This window comes from Pelobates fuscus, chromosome 4 (genome assembly GCF_036172605.1).
Source record: "Pelobates fuscus isolate aPelFus1 chromosome 4, aPelFus1.pri, whole genome shotgun sequence".
NCBI classification, from domain to species: domain Eukaryota; kingdom Metazoa; phylum Chordata; class Amphibia; order Anura; family Pelobatidae; genus Pelobates; species Pelobates fuscus.
In genome coordinates this window covers 83,412,568-83,431,702 of record NC_086320.1, presented here as the reverse complement: position 1 = coordinate 83,431,702, position 19,135 = coordinate 83,412,568, and the positions used below count along the sequence as shown (strand labels likewise).

Genomic DNA, 19,135 nt, shown 5'->3' with positions numbered 1-19,135 from the left:
AATCACAGTGAGAAGCGTGGAAGCGCCTCTAGCGGCTGTCAATGAGACAGCCACTAGAGGCTGGATTAACCCTAATGTAAACATAGCAGTTTCTCTGAAATGTTTACAGCTGCAGGGTTAACCCTAGATGGACCTGGCACCCAGACCATTTCATTGAGCTGAAGTGGTCTGGGTGCCTATAGTGGTCCTTTAAGTGTTTGCAAGTTTATACTGAATGAGAACATTGAGAAACAAATGGCTAAGCTGTGAGTATAACTGATTTGGAAACTTTTTCGAGATAAGCTATTTTTAACTCTGTTTCTCCATTCAGATTTAATTTGTGAAAAAATTTCAGAAATAATCATGAACGTGTAGGACAGCCATGTCAGGAGTGTAAGCCCTCCCTGCTCAGCTCCCCGCAGTGATGACGGGAGCCGGAATATGACGTCACTCCGGCACGTGAGGGTCTTACTGCCCTCAGCATAACATTCACGCATGCTAGTGATGCGCTTGTGCTATGCTTGACAGGACAGTTTCCTGGTGTCCCCAAAAGTGGGGGACAAAGTCAGGACAGTGGACAAGACCCACAAATTGGGACCATTCCATCAAAATCAGGACAATTAGGAGGCCTGACATTGCTCTGAGTTCCCTAATATCTAATGATGTGTTTATATTACTCTTGCTAAGGACAACTTCTGATGTCCTCAAATGCTAGACTCTAGGAAACAAACCCAGATGGAGGAAGAGGGGCCCCATATTCAGGACTAAATCAGTTGGTTTCCAGGGAGAAAACTACGATTTTCATCCTATTAATATTTTTTCCCTTCTCCTGCAAGAACTCATGTTGTGAGTGAACCAACCAAAATCACAATGGGACTCATGGTTTACAGTAGTTTGAGTGAATCAGGTTCCTTCCTTGGCACTGGAGTAATTAGTTGTTAAAAGAGGAGCCATAACAAAATTGAATAAAACATAGGAAAACACATTTTGCTTATGTTAAACTTTTTCACACAATCCAATTTAATCCAGCAACACTAGCAAATATTTTTTGATTCTTCTTCCCTACTTAGTATGTTCAATGACAGAGATGGACTGAACATATAATGATTGACAGGGAACAAAGATGGAGGCACCCAGTTCAAGGACAGGAAACAAAGACGGAGGCACTCAGTCCAAGGGCAGAGCTGAATGTGGCTGTGTGGGTTTATACATTTAATTTTATTTTCAGACCTCATAAAAAACTATTTAAGTATTTGGTATAAATCAACAAAATATAACATTTTGACATGTGAAAGTTTCCTTCAAAAACAACTACAAAGTAAAAATAATTGGAGGACCTGAATCTTGAAAGGAGTGTATTCAATAAGGCTGCATAAACCAGTTTCTCCCAGCTGGTGTGCCATAGGTTAAATGCCAAAATAAAGACTTATCTTTAAGCTGAATGACATATACCTGAAGCAAAGATCTAATCATTGCATGTTTTTCCGAAGTCGAGCAATAGTGTTTGTGTGTTTACATACGCAGAGGTGTATGTGACTGCACAGGTGTACTTGTATGTTTATAATCAATAGTGGCGGTTCATTTAAAATCATTCAATAAATATAACGATTTAAAGCACTCCATATAACTGTGTGAGATTTGCTGAGCTTCAAGTAACTTGAAGTGGTTAAACATTCTGATTTATTTTTTGCCTGGAGGTTTCTTGCATATTTAGTTTTCAGGAAATGAAATAGAACATTTTTCCCCCCCGTCAAATTCCAGGGGTTGCATGAAACAAGTTTGGGTGTGTCACGTCTAGCAGAGTTACAGGCACTTAACAGATTCCATCCCTGTACTTTCTACTGTGATCTATTTCACTAATGTGAGGCTCGATAACACAAAGTTCGATCTGTGGGCAGTGGTGTATCCTGGTTTTGTGCTGCCCTAGGCAGGACAAAACTCCGGCGCCCCCCTCCCACCCACGCCACCCTCACCCAACCCTCCCCCCCCCACCCGCGCCACCCCCACCGAACCCTTCCCCCGTCCCGCCTTCTAAATACACACACACACACATTCACTGACAAATACGCATACACTAGGTAACAGAAACACACTCACTAGCAGACACACACACAGTCTAACAGACACACACACAGTCTAACAGACACACACACAGTCTAACAGACACACACTTACAGACACACACACTGACATACACACACACTAACACACACACACACAGACCCACACACATACAGACACAGACATACACACACACACTAACAGACATACACACACTAACAGACATACACACACACAAACACACACACAAACTAACAGACACACACACAGACCCACTAACAGACATACACACACTTACAGACATACACTTACAGACACACACACACACACACACACTAACAGACATACACACACACACTAACAGACATACACAGACATACAAACACACTCAATCACTCACATATTTAATACATTTTTTTTTTTTTTAATTTAACCCCCCCAGCCTCCTTACCTTTGGGAAAGCTGGGGGGGGGATATCTGTCTCCCTGGTGGTCCAGTGGCTGCTGGGAAGTGCGGGTAGGTGGGCGGCCGGCGAGGGAGCACTTCCTCTGAGCGGTCTGCTCAGCTCCCTCGCGCGCCGCAGAGTGATGCTGGGAGGCGGAGCCGGAATATGACGTCATATTCCGGCTCCCAGCCTCACTCTGCGGCGCGCGAGGGAGCTGAGCAGACCGCTCAGAGGAAGTGCTCCCTCGCCGGCCGCCCACCTACCCGCACTTCCCAGCAGCCCGCCGGCCGCCCAGCATGCCTTGTTAGCCGCAAGGCTAACAAGGCATTTGCCCTGGGCATTTGGGGGCGGCTTTTTTTGCCGCCCCCTGAAAAATGCCGCCCAAGGCAAATGCCTTGTTTGCCTCGCGGCAAATACACCCCTGTCTGTGGGTGACCGACCATAAACACAAGGACCTGAGTTGGTATTACAAGTACATCTCTGCAAACAGTGTGATCTCTTCCTCCACCGCATACCTGTGACTGCGTGTTTTATTTATGTAATTTTTTTAATATGGTCATGCATGGGATCATGCTTCAGAGTGCAGTTCTTTGAAATAAAAAAAATAGAACCCATCTTAAAAGACAACAAAAAGAAAACTCAAAACGTTGATCGGTGCAGCATTAAAAACTGTATATATTGCCATCCAGTTAGTTGTTCCCTTTTCTAATCACCAAATCCGGTGAATATGTTTTGTTGTTATTATTATTATTATTATTATTATTATTATTATTATTATTAGAATGAAATGCAAAAAAAACCACTTAACAAAAATCTGATTTGAAGAAAACAAATGTAGTCCGTAATGTACATATCATGTTGGACTCCACAAGCTGATTTGATTGAAACAGAAGATGCTTCTCAAAATTGTTCAGATTATGGTGATGGATACATAAACATGTGTACAAGACTTGTGCTAAATTGTCCTCCAAGTTCACTGCTTAGGTTTCTGTGGATACTTCTGTATGCTTTAAAGGAATGTAGTGGTTGTGGTTCCAGGAGTACCCTTGCACCCTCTCTGAATAATTTGTAATGGCTCCGAAGGCCCCCCTGCGCTGCATCTGACTTTCCTTGCAGGAGAAGCCGGGTGTCTCCACCGAGCTAGGGCATAGCTGACGCTGTAAGTGAATGACTGCAGCCCTGCTGATCTCAGTAAAGCCAACCAGATTTTCCATGCAGGGCAAGCCGGAAGCAGGAGTCTGACTGCGGCCGTCCAGGGGTGTCCAGATAAGTTGTGACAACAATTGCTCTGGGATGCTGTTGAGCATTACTGGCACCATAAGCATATAGTGGTTATTGTGTTTGGAGTATTTCTTTAGGGCTTGCCTGTCCTGTTTTGGAAGAACGAAATCATGGTTGTTTCTGTTTACACTTATTTATTACTAGAGGAAACATTCACATATTCTAACTTGTGTTTAAATTTTGTATTTTTTTATGTAAACTTTTAATAGCGATTTTCTCTGGATGCATATCCTGCAATGACTCCATATGCCTATGACTGGAGGTTGGGTATCCTCATCCTGAATTTGAGTTGTATTGTTATTCATATAGATTATATTGCTGTGACTAGGCGTTAATCTACAAGGTAATGGTTGTGCTTCTTGTCCCTGTATGTAGCATGTCTGTTGTATGGTTTCATTATAAAGTAATAATAATCATTGTGTATTTTTTATCTTTTCTGTAGGTTTCACCATGGAATATCACTAGATGAGATTGGGCAGTATCGCAGAATTTAATAAAAACACATTTGATAATAAACCAGCTCCTTGCTGCTGCTCTGCCAACTACCTATATGCAATGGATTACAAGACGAATTGTCCCAGTGTCCGCATACCAAGCTACGATCAGCATCGAGACAAAAGGAAACGGTTTACTGTAAGTGTCTAAACGTAGGAGATTTAAAAAAGCAGAGTATGTTTTGATAGGAAACCACCTACTTCTAATTAGGGTTGTGCATGGGAAAAATATTCGGTTTGGTTCGGCATTCCGAAATTTGCCAATTAGGGACTTTGGCACTTCAGGACTTAGTGTAGGGTTAGGGTTAGGAGTAGGGTTAGGGGTAAGTTTAGGGTTAGGAAGAGGGTTAGGGTTACCCTACCCTAACCCTACCCCAACCCCAACCCTCTCCTGTTTTCCCACTTTTTAGAAATCAGAAGCACTTTGGCAATTTGGTTCGGCATTCCAAAACTCGGCACTTCGGACATTTGGAAGCATTTCCTAAATTCGTCTGAATTTGCATTCGTAACGAAACGAATTGCACATGTCTACTTCTAATTAACCTGGGGGGAAAAAATCATAATAAAAAATAAAAAATATTTTGCAACGGTTCTGCCACAAAAGTATTAGTAGTGCTCTTTAACCATTTGCCTATGTAGGAGGGGCTACATGCACCATGACCACTTCAAATCGACCAAGTGGTCATGGTGCTTGGAGTAATCCTTCAATTTAGAGGCATTGCTGAGGAATAGCATGGGGCATTCATTTGGGCCTTTTTCCCTTTGCCCTTGAGCAGTTTGAAATGCAAGCACCAAAAAAATCAAGTCATTAAATATTATTAAGATTTTTATGGAGTAAGGGAATTGTGGAATCACCGACACTGGGTTAAATTCAAATAGTTATAGGAGAGAGAACATTCTAACTAGAGAGGTTATTTCTGGTTCTCAGCAATAATATTAACATGCATTAAAACTCCTACACAATGTGTCTTCTCTGGACAGGCCATGTAACATTACGTTATAATGTGTTTCGTCATGGGATATTTGTAATACCATAGAGATCATTGAAGTATAACTGCGAAATACAGTTTCAGAACACCCTTTGGAAGTGCAGCAAGATTGCACAAATTAGATATAAATGCATAAATGAGTAATGTAATCCTCTGGTCTTCACCTACCTAACCAAGCATATGTGTTTTTGTTTGTTTGTTTGTTTTGTTTTTGTTTTGTGTGTGTTTTGCCTCTCCTATGTTCGAACACTGTTGAGTTACAATTCCAAATACCACAATGTAAAGTAAAAGAATGCATGCAATTGCTGTTTATTAAGTACAGTATGTCAGGTAATTTCACATCTGGATCTAAAGCTGGATAGCAAAGCTTTCTTTTTCCATTAAGGCTAATTTGAGCATAAATTTGAAATTCACTTTGACTTCTCACGTTAGCAAATGCCTTAATCTAATATTTTTGGATAAGATTTTCAAATGATTTAATATTTTGAAAAATATTTTAATAACTTTTGATTTTTAGATAGATATTATATATATATGTTGTTTTATATTTTACTATTTTGAAAAAATTATTTAAAAAAAATAATCCCAAAATATTAAATCGTATGAAAAATGTATTGAATTGGTTACATAAAATATTACTTACACAGTATAACTCTTTCATTGTTTCAACAGGTTTACAAAGTTATGGTCGCTGTGGGGAGAAATGAGTGGTTTGTGTTTAGACGGTATACAGAATTCGATAAACTGTACAACACAGTAAGTACACTGGCAAAATGGACAACTGTTATACATTCTTTAACATTTTGTCAATTTTTATCATAATAATGCTATAATATTTATGTCAGCAATATTACAATAAATTAACCCCTTAACGATGCTTGATAGAAATTTTCCGTTAAGGACGCATGACAGAAAATTTCCGTCATTTACTCAAGTTAACTCCAGATCGCTGCAACTGTGTCGATCGCGGGGTTTACGCTCCTCCAGTCTGCCTCGGTATTCGAGGCAGATCGGGAGCACCCGATCGCGCTGCCCCTGCAGCTGTGATCGCTCTGACAGGCTGTCAGAGCAAGCACATATGCTGCAGGGACTCCTGATCCGCCTCCCTGCTCTTCCGCATCTTATCCCTGTGTAAAAAAAAAAAGTAAAGTTAGTTTAAAATCTCACCCCCCCTTTACCCATTTTAAATAAAAACAATTATATATTTAGTTGGGGTGGGTGGAAGTTAGTGGGGAATTGGGGAATTTGGGAATTTGGTGTTAGGCTAGCTAAGGGTTAACATTAAAAGTTTTTTTTTAAAAAGCTTTAAAAAGATTTTTTTAAAAATTAATAAAAAACCGAAATGTTTTAATAACGTTAAAAAATAAATAAAAAATCCTACCCTCCCTTTACCCAGTGCTAATAAAAATTAACCCCGTTCCTGCCTGATTACTGCCTTCAGTGATCAAATACAGATACTGTTATCTGATATTTTTTCTTCAAACTCTGAGGGTTAACTTTTGTTTATTTTTTTTACCCTCAGGGTAAAAAATTAATTTCAATATTTTAAAATTATATATTTTGCTAGCTGGGGTGGATGGGAGTTATGAGAAATTGGGGAATTTACTGTAAGTGCTGCTTACTGCTAGTTGAGGGTTAACGGTAAAAAAAAGGTTTTTGCAAATTTTAAAAGTGTAGAAAAGTTTTAAGAAAGCTTAAAAAAGTTAAAACAATTTAAAAAGAAAAAAATGTTTAAAAGAGTAAAGAAATAAATTAAATATGCTCATTACCCCCTCGACGATTGGCCTAGACTAGAACAACAATTGCTAAACAAGATAGCATTAGCAGCTAGAAAAGCCCTAGCCCAAACAAGATTAAAGAGTGTCACCTCATGGATAAATTGACGGCCCAAATAAGAGGCTCTATGAAAACATTCACTAAGACGTGGGAACCATGGGAAAACTACATAGACAACTAGCAGAGGCGGCTCTCTAATTAGGCGGTCTAAGCGGCCGCCTAAGCCCTCGCGCTGGCGGGGGCCTCGCGGCCGCCTAAACCGCCTGTTGGCAGAGTGTGTCAGGTCCTCGGTCACTGACCGAGGACCTGACACCAGGAGGGGGCCCGGCGGCTTGCCCGGTATGCCGCCGGGTGCGAGGCCCCTCCTGGCTGCCCGGCCACCATCGCAGACACTGGTCTGCAGCTCCGCAGTGTGTAGAGCTGCAGACCATGTGACTCGCGAGAATTGGCCAATCAGAGCGTTGCCGTGGGTTACCACGGCAACGCTCTGAAATCTCGCGAGACTACACGGTCTGCAGCAGTGGCCACCGGACCACCAGGGAGCCCACTGGACCACCAGGGAAAGGTAGGCTCTCCCTCCCCATCACCCCCCACCACCCTCACCCCCTACCACCCTCACCATCACCCCCCACCAGCCTCACCATCACCCCCCACCACCCTCAGCCTCACCATCACCCCCCACCACCCTCACCATCACCCCCCACCACCCTCAGCCTCACCATCACCCCCCACCACCCTCAGCCTCACCATCACCACCCTCAGCCTCACCCCCCACCATCCTCAGCCTCACCCCCCCCACCCTCACCATCACCCCCACCACCCTAAGCCTCACCCCCCCACCACCCTCACCATCACCCCCCACCACTCTCAGCCTCACCCCCCCACCACTCTCAGCCTCACCCCCCCCACCACTCTCAGCCTCACCCCCCCCACCACTCTCAGCCTCACCCCCCCACCACCCTCACCCTCACGCCCCCACCACCCTCACCCTCACGCCCCCACCACCCTCGGCATCACCCCCCCACCACCTTCAGCATCACCCCCCCACCACCTTCAGCATCACCCTCTCACCACCTTCAGCATCACCCTCCGTCACCACCCTCAGCCTCACCCCACTCACCATCACCCCCTCCTTCTCACATTACCCCCTCTCACTCTCACATTACCCCCTCTCACTCTCACATTACCCCCTCTCACTCTCACATTACCCCCTCTCACTCTCACATTACCCCCTCACTCTCACATTACCCCCTCTCACTTCCACATTACCCCTTCTCACATTACCCCCACTCACTCTCACATTACCCCCCTCACTCTCACATTACCCCCTCACTCTCACATTACCCCCTCACTCTCACATTACCCCCCTCACTCTCACATTACCCCCTCACTCTCACATTACCCCCTCACTCCCACATTACCCTCACTCCCACATTACCCCTTCTCACATTACCCCCTCTCACTCTCACATTACCCCCTCTCACTCTCACATTACCCCCTCTCACTCTCACATTACTCCCTCTCACTCTCACATTACTCACTCTCACATTACCCCCCTCACTCTCACATTACCCTCACTCTCACATTAACCCCCCCTCACTCTCACATTAACCCCCTCTCACTCTCACATTACCCCCTCTCACATTACCCCCCTCTAACTCTCACATTACCATCACCCCCCTCCCTCTCACATTACCATCACCGCCCTCCCTCTCACATTACCATCACCCCCGCTCCCTCTCACATTACCATCACCGCCCTCCCTCTCACATTACCATCACCCCCCGCTCCCTCTAACCATCACCCCCTCCCTCTCACATTACCATCACCCCCTGCTCCCTCTGACCATCGCCCCCCGCTCCCTCTGACCATCGCCCCCCGCTCCCTCTGACCATCGCCCCCCGCTCCCTCTGACCATCGCCCCCCGCTCCCTCTGACCATCGCCCCCCGCTCCCTCTGACCATCGCCCCCCGCTCCCTCTGACCATCGCCCCCCGCTCCCTCTGACCATCGCCCCCCGCTCCCTCTGACCATCGCCCCCCGCTCCCTCTGACCATCGCCCCCCGCTCCCTCTGACCATCGCCCCCCGCTCCCTCTGACCATCGCCCCCCGCTCCCTCTGACCATCGCCCCCCGCTCCCTCTGACCATCGCCCCCCCGCTCCCTCTGACCATCGCCCCCCGCTCCCTCTGACCATCGCCCCCCGCTCCCTCTGACCATCGCCCCCCGCTCCCTCTGACCATCGCCCCCCGCTCCCTCTGACCATCGCCCCCCGCTCCCTCTGACCATCGCCCCCCGCTCCCTCTGACCATCGCCCCCCGCTCCCTCTGACCATCGCCCCCCGCTCCCTCTGACCATCGCCCCCCGCTCCCTCTGACCATCGCCCCCCGCTCCCTCTGACCATCGCCCCCCGCTCCCTCTGACCATCGCCCCCCGCTCCCTCTGACCATCGCCCCCCGCTCCCTCTGACCATCGCCCCCCGCTCCCTCTGACCATCGCCCCCCGCTCCCTCTGACCATCGCCCCCCGCTCCCTCTGACCATCGCCCCCCGCTCCCTCTGACCATCGCCCCCCGCTCCCTCTGACCATCGCCCCCCGCTCCCTCTGACCATCGCCCCCCGCTCCCTCTGACCATCGCCCCCCGCTCCCTCTGACCATCGCCCCCCGCTCCCTCTGACCATCGCCCCCCGCTCCCTCTGACCATCGCCCCCCGCTCCCTCTGACCATCGCCCCCCGCTCCCTCTGACCATCGCCCCCCGCTCCCTCTGACCATCGCCCCCCGCTCCCTCTGACCATCGCCCCCCGCTCCCTCTGACCATCGCCCCCCGCTCCCTCTGACCATCGCCCCCCCGCTCCCTCTGACCATCGCCCCCCCGCTCCCTCTGACCATCGCCCCCCCGCTCCCTCTGACCATCGCCCCCCCGCTCCCTCTGACCATCGCCCCCCCGCTCCCTCTGACCATCGCCCCCCCGCTCCCTCTGACCATCGCCCCCCCGCTCCCTCTGACCATCGCCCCCCCGCTCCCTCTGACCATCGCCCCCCCGCTCCCTCTGACCATCGCCCCCCCGCTCCCTCTGACCATCGCCCCCCCGCTCCCTCTGACCATCGCCCCCCCGCTCCCTCTGACCATCGCCCCCCCGCTCCCTCTGACCATCGCCCCCCCGCTCCCTCTGACCATCGCCCCCCCGCTCCCTCTGACCATCGCCCCCCCGCTCCCTCTGACCATCGCCCCCCCGCTCCCTCTGACCATCGCCCCCCCGCTCCCTCTGACCATCGCCCCCCCGCTCCCTCTGACCATCGCCCCCCCGCTCCCTCTGACCATCGCCCCCCCGCTCCCTCTGACCATCGCCCCCCGCTCCCTCTGACCATCGCCCCCCGCTCCCTCTGACCATCGCCCCCCGCTCCCTCTGACCATCGCCCCCCGCTCCCTCTGACCATCGCCCCCCCGCTCCCTCTGACCATCGCCCCCCCGCTCCCTCTGACCATCGCCCCCCCGCTCCCTCTGACCATCGCCCCCCCGCTCCCTCTGACCATCGCCCCCCCGCTCCCTCTGACCATCGTCCCCCGCTCCCTCTGACCATCGCTCCCTCTGACCATCGCCCCCCGCTCCCTCTGACCATCGCCCCCCGCTCCCTCTGACCATCGCCCCCCGCTCCCTCTGACCATCGCCCCCCGCTCCCTCTGACCATCGCCCCCCGCTCCCTCTGACCATCGCCCCCCGCTCCCTCTGACCATCGCCCCCCGCTCCCTCTGACCATCGCCCCCCCGCTCCCTCTGACCATCGCCCCCCCGCTCCCTCTGACCATCGCCCCCCCGCTCCCTCTGACCATCGCCCCCCCGCTCCCTCTGACCATCGCCCCAACACCATCACCCCCCTCTCCCTCTCACCATCGCACCCCCTCTCCCCCTCTCCCCCTCTCCATCGCACCCCCTCTCCCCCTCTCCCTCTCACCATCGCACCCCCTCTTCCCCTCTCCCTCTCACCATCGCACCCCCTCTCTCCCTCTCCCTCACACCATCGCACCGCCTCTCTCCCTCTCCCTCTCACCATCGCACCCCCTCTCTCCCTCTCCCTCTCAACATCGCACCCCCTCTCTCCCTCTCCCCCTCTCCCTCTCACCATCGCACCCCCTCTCCCCCTCTCACCATCGCACCCCCTCTCCCCCTCTCACCATCGCACCCCCTCTCTCCCTCTCCCTCTCACCATCGCACCCCCTCTCTCCCTCTCCCTCTCACCATCGCACCCCCTCTCTCCCTCTCCCTCTCACCATCGCACCCCCTCTCTCCCTCTCCCTCTCACCATCGCACCCCCTCTCTCCCTCTCCCTCTCACCATCGCACCCCCTCTCCCCCTCTCCCCCTCTCCCTCTCACCATCGCACCCCCTCTCCCCCTCTCCCCCTCTCCATCGCACCCCCTCTCCCCCTCTCCATCGCACCCCCTCTCCCCGTCTTCCCCTCTCCCCCTCTCCCTCTCACCATCGCACCCCCTCTCACCATCGCACCCCCTCTCCCTCTCACCATCGCACCCCCTCTCCCCCTCTCCCTCTCACCATCGCTCCCCCTCTCCCCCTCTCCCTCTCACCATCGCACCCCCTCTCCTCCTCTCCCTCTCACCATCGCACCCCCTCTCCCTCTCACCATCGCACCCCCTCTCCCCCTCTCACCATCGCTCCCCCTCTCCCTCTCACCATCGCTCCCCCTCTCCCTCTCACCATCGCTCCCCCTCTCCCTCTCACCATCGCACCCCCTCTCCCTCTCACCATCGCACCCCCTCTCCCCCTCTCACCATCGCTCCCCCTCTCCCTCTCACCATCGCTCCCCCTCTCCCTCTCACCATCGCACCCCCTCTCCCCCTCTCCCTCTCACCATTGCACCCCCTCTCACCATCGCACCCCCTCTCCCTCTCACCATCGCACCCCCTCTCCCTCTCACCATCGTACCCCCTCTCCCCCTCTCCCTCTCACCTTCGTACCCCCTCTCCCCCTCTCCCTCTCACCTTCGTACCCCCTCTCCCCCTCACCACCGCACTCCCTCTCCCCCTCACCATCGCACCCCCTCTCACCCTCACCCCCTCTCCCTCTCACCATCGCACCCCCTCTCACCATTACCCTCCCCTCTCCCTCTCACCATTACCCTCCCCTCTCCCTCTCACCATTACCCTCCCCTCTCCCTCTCACCATTACCCTCCCCTCTCCCTCTCACCATTACCCTCCCCTCTCCCTCTCACCATTACCCTCCCCTCTCCCTCTCACCATTACCCTCCCCTCTCCCTCTCACCATTACCCTCCCCTCTCCCTCTCACCATTACCCTCCCCTCTCCCTCTCACCATCACCCCCACACCATCACCCCTCTCTCCCTCACACCATCACCCCCCTCTCCCTCTCACCATCACCCCACACCATCACCCCCCTCTCACCATCACCCGTCTCTCCCTCTCACCATCACCCCCCTATACACACAACACACTTGAAGCAGCTACCCCATACACATCGGGTCTCAGACAAAAACGCAAACATGCTCACAGAGACATACATTCACACACACAAGGATACTCTCTGTCAGACACACTCTCAGGCACATACACAGGTAGACAGTGCATCAATGTGTATATGTGACACTTTTTTGTTAGTGGGGCCTCATGTTTGCATTTCGCCTAAGGCCTCATAAAGTCTAGAGCCGCCTCTGACAACTAGTAAATCACAAGAGATGTCCAAGACCCCCCCCCCTTCCTCCTATACCTCCCCCACCTCTCCCTACCCCCCCCCCCCCTTTTTTTCCCTCCCCATCACTAGGCCGCCGGTGCTCCCCTAAATATGATTTTCGGTTTCATTGGTAATATAGACATTAATATTGGGTCTTGTTTCAGCAGGTCCCAATTTTTCTGGACTGCCTTCTTGACATAATTAGTCTGCCCCAATATTAATGTCTATATTACCAACGAAACCAAAAATCATATTTAGGGGAGCACCGACCCTAAAAGATAAATTGGTACATAGCCATATAAGACCGTCCCCTGAGAAACACTTTTTAAATTCTCACACAGGTTTCTTTAAATGTGGGTCATGCAGAATTTGTAAACTAGTAGGTCCACCTTTTAGGACTATCTTTGAATTTGTATCAAAAGTAACCAAAAAGACATACAAAACCTGTAATTCAAAACAGGTTATTTATCTATTGAGCTGCACTTGCGGTTTACAATATGTGGGGCAAACTAAACGAATGTTAAAAACAAGATTGGGGGAACATGTGTATAATATTAATAGGAAATTTGAGAAACATTCATTATCAGAGCACTTTAGAACACACCATAACAGTAACCCAGTGTCCTTATCGTATTGCGGATTCCAGAATGTTAAAGTCCCATGGAGAGGGGGGACTTAATTAAGAATTTGTTACATAGAGAAACGTACTGGATTTATACGTTAAAAACTTTGGCCCCTTTTGGACTTAATGCTGAACTAGAAATGGCACATATTTTATAAAGAAATCAGATATATTTTTATAGAAGTTTTAATAATTTTTATTATTACTGTAGATTATCAATCTTTTTATCTTTCTCCTTTGTTTTTTTTATATTTCTATATTGAATTTAAGTCTATTGAACAGACCTGTATACTGTAAATCCTTATTTACACTTATTTAACTCAACTAAACTTGCATTGAGTCATTCACCCAGTATGCATCAGTATTAATGCTTGTGTTTTCTCTCGTAGCTTCGAAAACAGTTTCCTAACATGAACTTGAAGATTCCTGCCAAGAGGATATTTGGGGATAATTTTGATCCAGGTAAAATATTGTTTTAATGATTCTTTATCGAACAGCTTGGATCTTAATCTATACAACTTCTTTATGCAAACATACTTGAATATTGCGTATTGAATTCCTCCAATCAAAATAATTAACGCCCCCCAGTTAAATAAATGATATTGCTGCCAAATCAAACCAGTGTGACCTAAATAACTAATTTCAAACAATGTGTCACTTTCTGATATATGTGATACTGTAACCTTGTCTACCAATCTATGTGCAGGAGATTAAACGGTCTGTAATTCCTGGCTAGGCTGATGGATAGTAAGGCATTGTGGAATTCTCATGATACTGATAATATTATTATATGATGCAAGTGCTGTATTGGATTAAATAAAAGGGGGAGGGGAAGTCACTTTCTTTCAGACTCGGATATTTATATAAGTATTTTTGATAAAATACTAATTGTATTTACTTTAATGATGGGCATTGTAGTCTACAATTTTTTTTAGAATTTTTCTGATGTATGTAAGCTATGCCTGAACAGAATGTATAAAGCAAGTTATTTTAAAGGGACACTATAGTCACCAGAACAATTACAGCTTAATGTAGTTGTTCTGGTGAGTATAATAGCTCCCTTCAGGCATTTTCATGTAAACACTGCCTTTTCAGAGAAAAGGCAGTGTTTACATTGCCCGTGGGGACACCTCCAAGTGGCCACTCCTTAGATGGCCACTGGAGGGGCTTACTGGCTCAGGGCTGCACAGTAGGCATCACTGCCGTTCAGCGTCCCCACGCTCTGCATGGGGACGCCGAATTTTCCCCAACGGGAAAGCATTGGATTGGCTAAAAATCGGCAATTTTGATGTCACCAAGGGGGCGGGGCCAGCACCAGCAGATCCGTGGAGAGCTGAAAATAAGGTGAGTTTTAACCCATTCTGACAGGGCTAAGGGGGTGAGGGCAAGCCACCTAAATTGTGGTTTTTCACTATAGGGTCAGGAATACATGTTTGTGTTCCTGACCCAATAGTGATCCTTTAAACATCTTCCTTTTAGATTCTCATGTATCATTCTGCATGATCTGATTGCACATTACTGTGAATGTATTTTATGTTTGTTTTTATTATAAAGGTTCTAATTTTACTATGACAATGAGAGTTTTTTTACAGGCCGGTCATATATGTTTCAGTGACAAGCATTCTAATAATATACAAACAATTTTATGTACTGTAGTTACTGTCTGTGAAATGAACCAAGTCCTACTACTGGGAGGTACTTTGTTAAAAGATTGTTGATATTTGCATCTCTTTTTTGCTGTTTTTTTCTGGAAATGTTTGTCCTTAACATGACAAGGTTTCCCTAACATTGCACCTGGAAGTGTTTTAATTGTAAAAGCTTTTGAAAGAAACATATAGAAGAGTATTGTTAGATTGATCAAGCAACTCATGGGACATATATCACCACGGGACACTATAGTCACCAAAACAATTTTTAGCTTAATTAAAGGACCACTCTAGTGCCAGGAAAACATACTCGTTTTTCTGGCACTAGAGTGCCCTGAGGGTGCCCCCACCCTCAGGAACCCCCTCCCGCCCGGCTCTGGAAAGGGGAAAAGGGGTAAAACTTACCTTTTTACAGCGCTGGGCGGGGAGCTCTCCTCCTCCTCTCCGCCTCCTCTCCGCCCCGTCGGCTGAATGCGCACGCACGGCAAGAGCTGCGCGCGCATTCAGCCGGTCGCATAGGAAAGCATTTACAATGCTTTCCTATGGACGCTTGCGTGCTCTCACTGTGATTTTCACAGTGAGAATCACGCAAGCGCCTCTAGCGGCTGTCAATGAGACAGCCACTAGAGGATTAGGGGGAAGGCTTAACCAATTTATAAACATAGCAGTTTCTCTGAAACTGCTATGTTTATTAAAAAAATGGGTTAAACCTAGCTGGACCTGGCACCCAGACCACTTCATTAAGCTGAAGTGGTCTGGGTGCCTAGAGTGGTCCTTTAACCCCTTAAGGACACAAGACATGTGTGACATGTCATGATTCCCTTTTATTCCAGAAGTTTGGTCCTTAAGGGGTTAAGCAGTGCCTCTGCAGTCTCACTGCCCAATGTCCTGTCATATGTTGACTCAACACAGAAGTGGTACAGAAGTTAGTGTATTTGAAAATATAAATACCATCTGTTATGTTTCACTTCCTCCAAAAATATCCTCCTACGGTGTGCACAGTCAAATGATTACGGATGTAATCTAGCTTACAGGGACACTATAGGAACCAAAACAACTATAGCTTAACTAAGCAGTTTTTGTGTATAGATCATGCCCCTGCAGTCTCACCACTCAATTATCTGCCGTTGAGTAGTTAAATCATTTTTCTTTCTGTTTATTCTGCTCTAGCCATGCCTCCTCTGCCTGTGACTGACACAGCATGCATGAGAAAAAAAAATGTTGCATTTTCAGATGTAACTTAATTTAAAAGTTGTTATCTCCTGCTCTGTAAATTGAACTTAAATCACACAGAGGAGGCTCCTGTAGGGCATTGCAAGCTATTGACAGAGCAGGAGATAATACATTCTTACTTAAACAGAATTTGCAATAAGGAAGTATAAACATTAGATGACTCATTACAGGAAGTGTTTAGGAAGGCAGTGTAAGTCACATGCAGGGAGTTGGAACTAGGGTTACATAAACAAAGTGATCTCCTAAGTGGCAGAGAATTAAGCAGTGATACTCCAGAGGCATGTTCTGTACACCAAAACTGCTTCATTAAGCTAAATTTGTTTTGGTGATTACAGTGCCCCTTTAAGTACAGACTGCATATATATAAAATGTTTGACATACAGGAGCAGTAGGTAAAGAGGGCCCTGTCCAAATGAGCGTGAAATCTAAAAAAGCAATCCTATTCAACACAAGCTGGCATTCAAGAACAATTTTATGTATCGTAGCAACTATACCACCTGGGCACTTGGGAAGCTCGAGGGGGGGAGGGAGAAGAGAGCTTGCAAGCATCTGTCAAATTTGTAGCGTTTCTTAGTTAAACCTTTATTTGGACTTGGGTTCCTATAACTTCAAAAATTAAATCATAATTTTGCTTTTTAGTAATTGTTGAAGGCTACTCAGCTAATTTTCTAAGAAATTTATGAAAAGGTCTCTGACCTATTTAATCCATTTTAATCCATACAGAGTTTATCCAGCAGAGAAGAGCTGGACTGAATACATTCATTCAGGACTTACTGCGACACCCACAACTACGCAGTCAGTAAGTAACTGTATTAAACCATTCTGAACATTAATTTTTATTTTATTTTTAAGAAGTGTAAATTTCGCTACGTTTACTATTAAAGGAACATTCCGTTGCAAACAAAAAAAATCTAGTGTCAACAGCCATGTCAAGCCCTCCCCTTCTTCCCCAGCACAGACTTTATGTGGCTGTCCAATAATGAATTTCTCAATGCGTTGTATTACAGCTCAATGAGACGTGTTGGCAAGGCTGATCATAAAAGTGAATGTTGCGCACATGACAGCTCGGAGTCGTTACTGAGCTTCCAGGTTAAATCTCTCCTTTACTTCAAGGGGGGTTATTTTCATAGCTCTTGTGCTCTTCCATCTTCTGGCTGAGTTCCATCCACTTTTTGGACTTCCAGTTTGCATCAGATTTTGCCCCTTTTTATAGTGACCTTATCCCAGATGTATCACTTGTTTTTTTGTGTTTCTCTTTTGTTTTCCTTGAGAAAGCTCTCTGGATCACTAACCTAGAAACGTTCCCATGTAACCAAACAAATCCAAAATTAGTGATTTGCAAACAATGCAGTACTATTAAAGAAAATTAATCTTAAACCTAATACTAAACATTCCTCCACTGCACCAATGGTTAGTTAAAGATGGTAGATTGGTTTGCCTCCTTTTGACCCAATTAGCATAGGACTATTAATTTGGGCTTTTTTTTGTTCATGCCCTTTGATGAGTTGAATACATGTTCCATCTGTAATATTTGTGACATTGCATGATACAATGCTATTTGTTTTCAGGAAGATTTTATTTTTATTTATTTTTTTAACTGTTTTGGGTCTTCGTTTATATCAAGCTGCCAAATCTTCATATTCTGAACCTGCAAAACTCAGCTGACCCAATTGAAAGGAATTACCTTCTCCAACCATGCACGTTTTTGTTAATTCATCATCTTGCTCTCTGTTGCCTGTGTACACCTTATTGCTGTATATAAAAATGTTGCTAAGGGGGGCGTGGCTAGCTGAGATACAGAGCAGACGTGTATGTGTGGTGCTCCGGCTCCACACCGAAAAAAAGAGGCCTTATTGCCAAAAACAAAACCTCGAAAGAGAACCCAAAGAAGTCTTACTACCCCCCAAAGTGTAATGGGGTGCAAACATTAAGAAAAAATGCTCGCCCAGAGAGTGTTAATCACCCTGATATCAGACTCTCCTTTGGCTGGCTGCAGGCCCGCAGCCAAATGGCGCGGGGGAGGCCACATGGCACAAGCGACTCCAGCGATTCCATGGACGAAGAGAGATTGCCACAAACTGCCAGTGGAGTGTACCTACGGGCTGACTCTGACTCAGATGCTTCTCCCTCCACGAAGGGGGACATCAAAAAACAAAAGAGCAGTGTGGAAGGCAGCTCTAGCAGGGGTGCAGACAGAAATTGGAGGGCTGCAGGAGTGGATTGAGGCAGCGAAATCCAGAGAGGAAACTCAGGAGCAGCGCCTGACCGACACCCACTCCCAAGTGGAAGCCCTCACACAACAGGTCCAAAGCCTCTTCCGTACGGTGGCATAACCGGAGGCAAGACACCGCTGGAAAAATGTCCAGATCTGGGGAGCACCGGAAACTGTAAGCCCAGAAGCCCTACTGGACTTTGCCCACAAGGTGACACAAGCAATGGGGGTCAGAGAGGCAGGAGACTCACCGCACTTTGTGGCAGCCTTCAGAATAAGAAGGCACTGACCGCCCCAGCTGACGCACCCAGAGACATCATCACGGTAATTCGGGACACAGCAGTGAAATTGGCCATTATGGCCTGTTCCAGGAATTGCCCCAGTGTACAAATAGACACCTGCAGGATAACCGTCTATGCGGACTTACCATTCTAAGTCCTGCTAGCCAGACGCAGGTTCCTGCCCATCACCAAACTCCTGAGAGTACACCGCATCAGGTACTGATGGGGAGTCTCGGGAACCCTAGTAGTGCCACAGGGGATGAGGTCCTTGTCCTGTCAGCCTCTGAGGACCCAGCAGACTTTCTGCAAAAACACCTGCTGCCTCCTCTACCCATACTACCTGTAACACACCAGAGTACTGGAATCCGGGCACCCCTGGCGACCAAGTTGACAAGGGGTACAAGGTGTAGTGTGAT

At 48.1% G+C, this 19,135-nt stretch overlaps 1 protein-coding gene across 3 annotated transcripts in view; it reads left to right on the top strand.

Moving 5' to 3' along the window:
- The window catches only part of SGK3 (serum/glucocorticoid regulated kinase family member 3), a 392,044-nt gene that overhangs the window by 32,428 nt on the left and 340,481 nt on the right, over positions 1 to 19,135 (top strand). For all 3 annotated transcript variants that reach the window (XR_010090741.1, XM_063451357.1, XM_063451358.1), the window contains exons 2-5: positions 4,209 to 4,399; positions 5,922 to 6,005; positions 13,737 to 13,809; positions 16,950 to 17,025. Coding sequence is in view for 2 of the 3 variants with exons in the window: in XM_063451357.1 (XP_063307427.1) it covers positions 4,232 to 4,399; positions 5,922 to 6,005; positions 13,737 to 13,809; positions 16,950 to 17,025 (401 nt within the window). In the remaining variant the exon portion in view is untranslated. The remainder of the gene's footprint in view (positions 1 to 4,208; positions 4,400 to 5,921; positions 6,006 to 13,736; positions 13,810 to 16,949; positions 17,026 to 19,135) is intronic.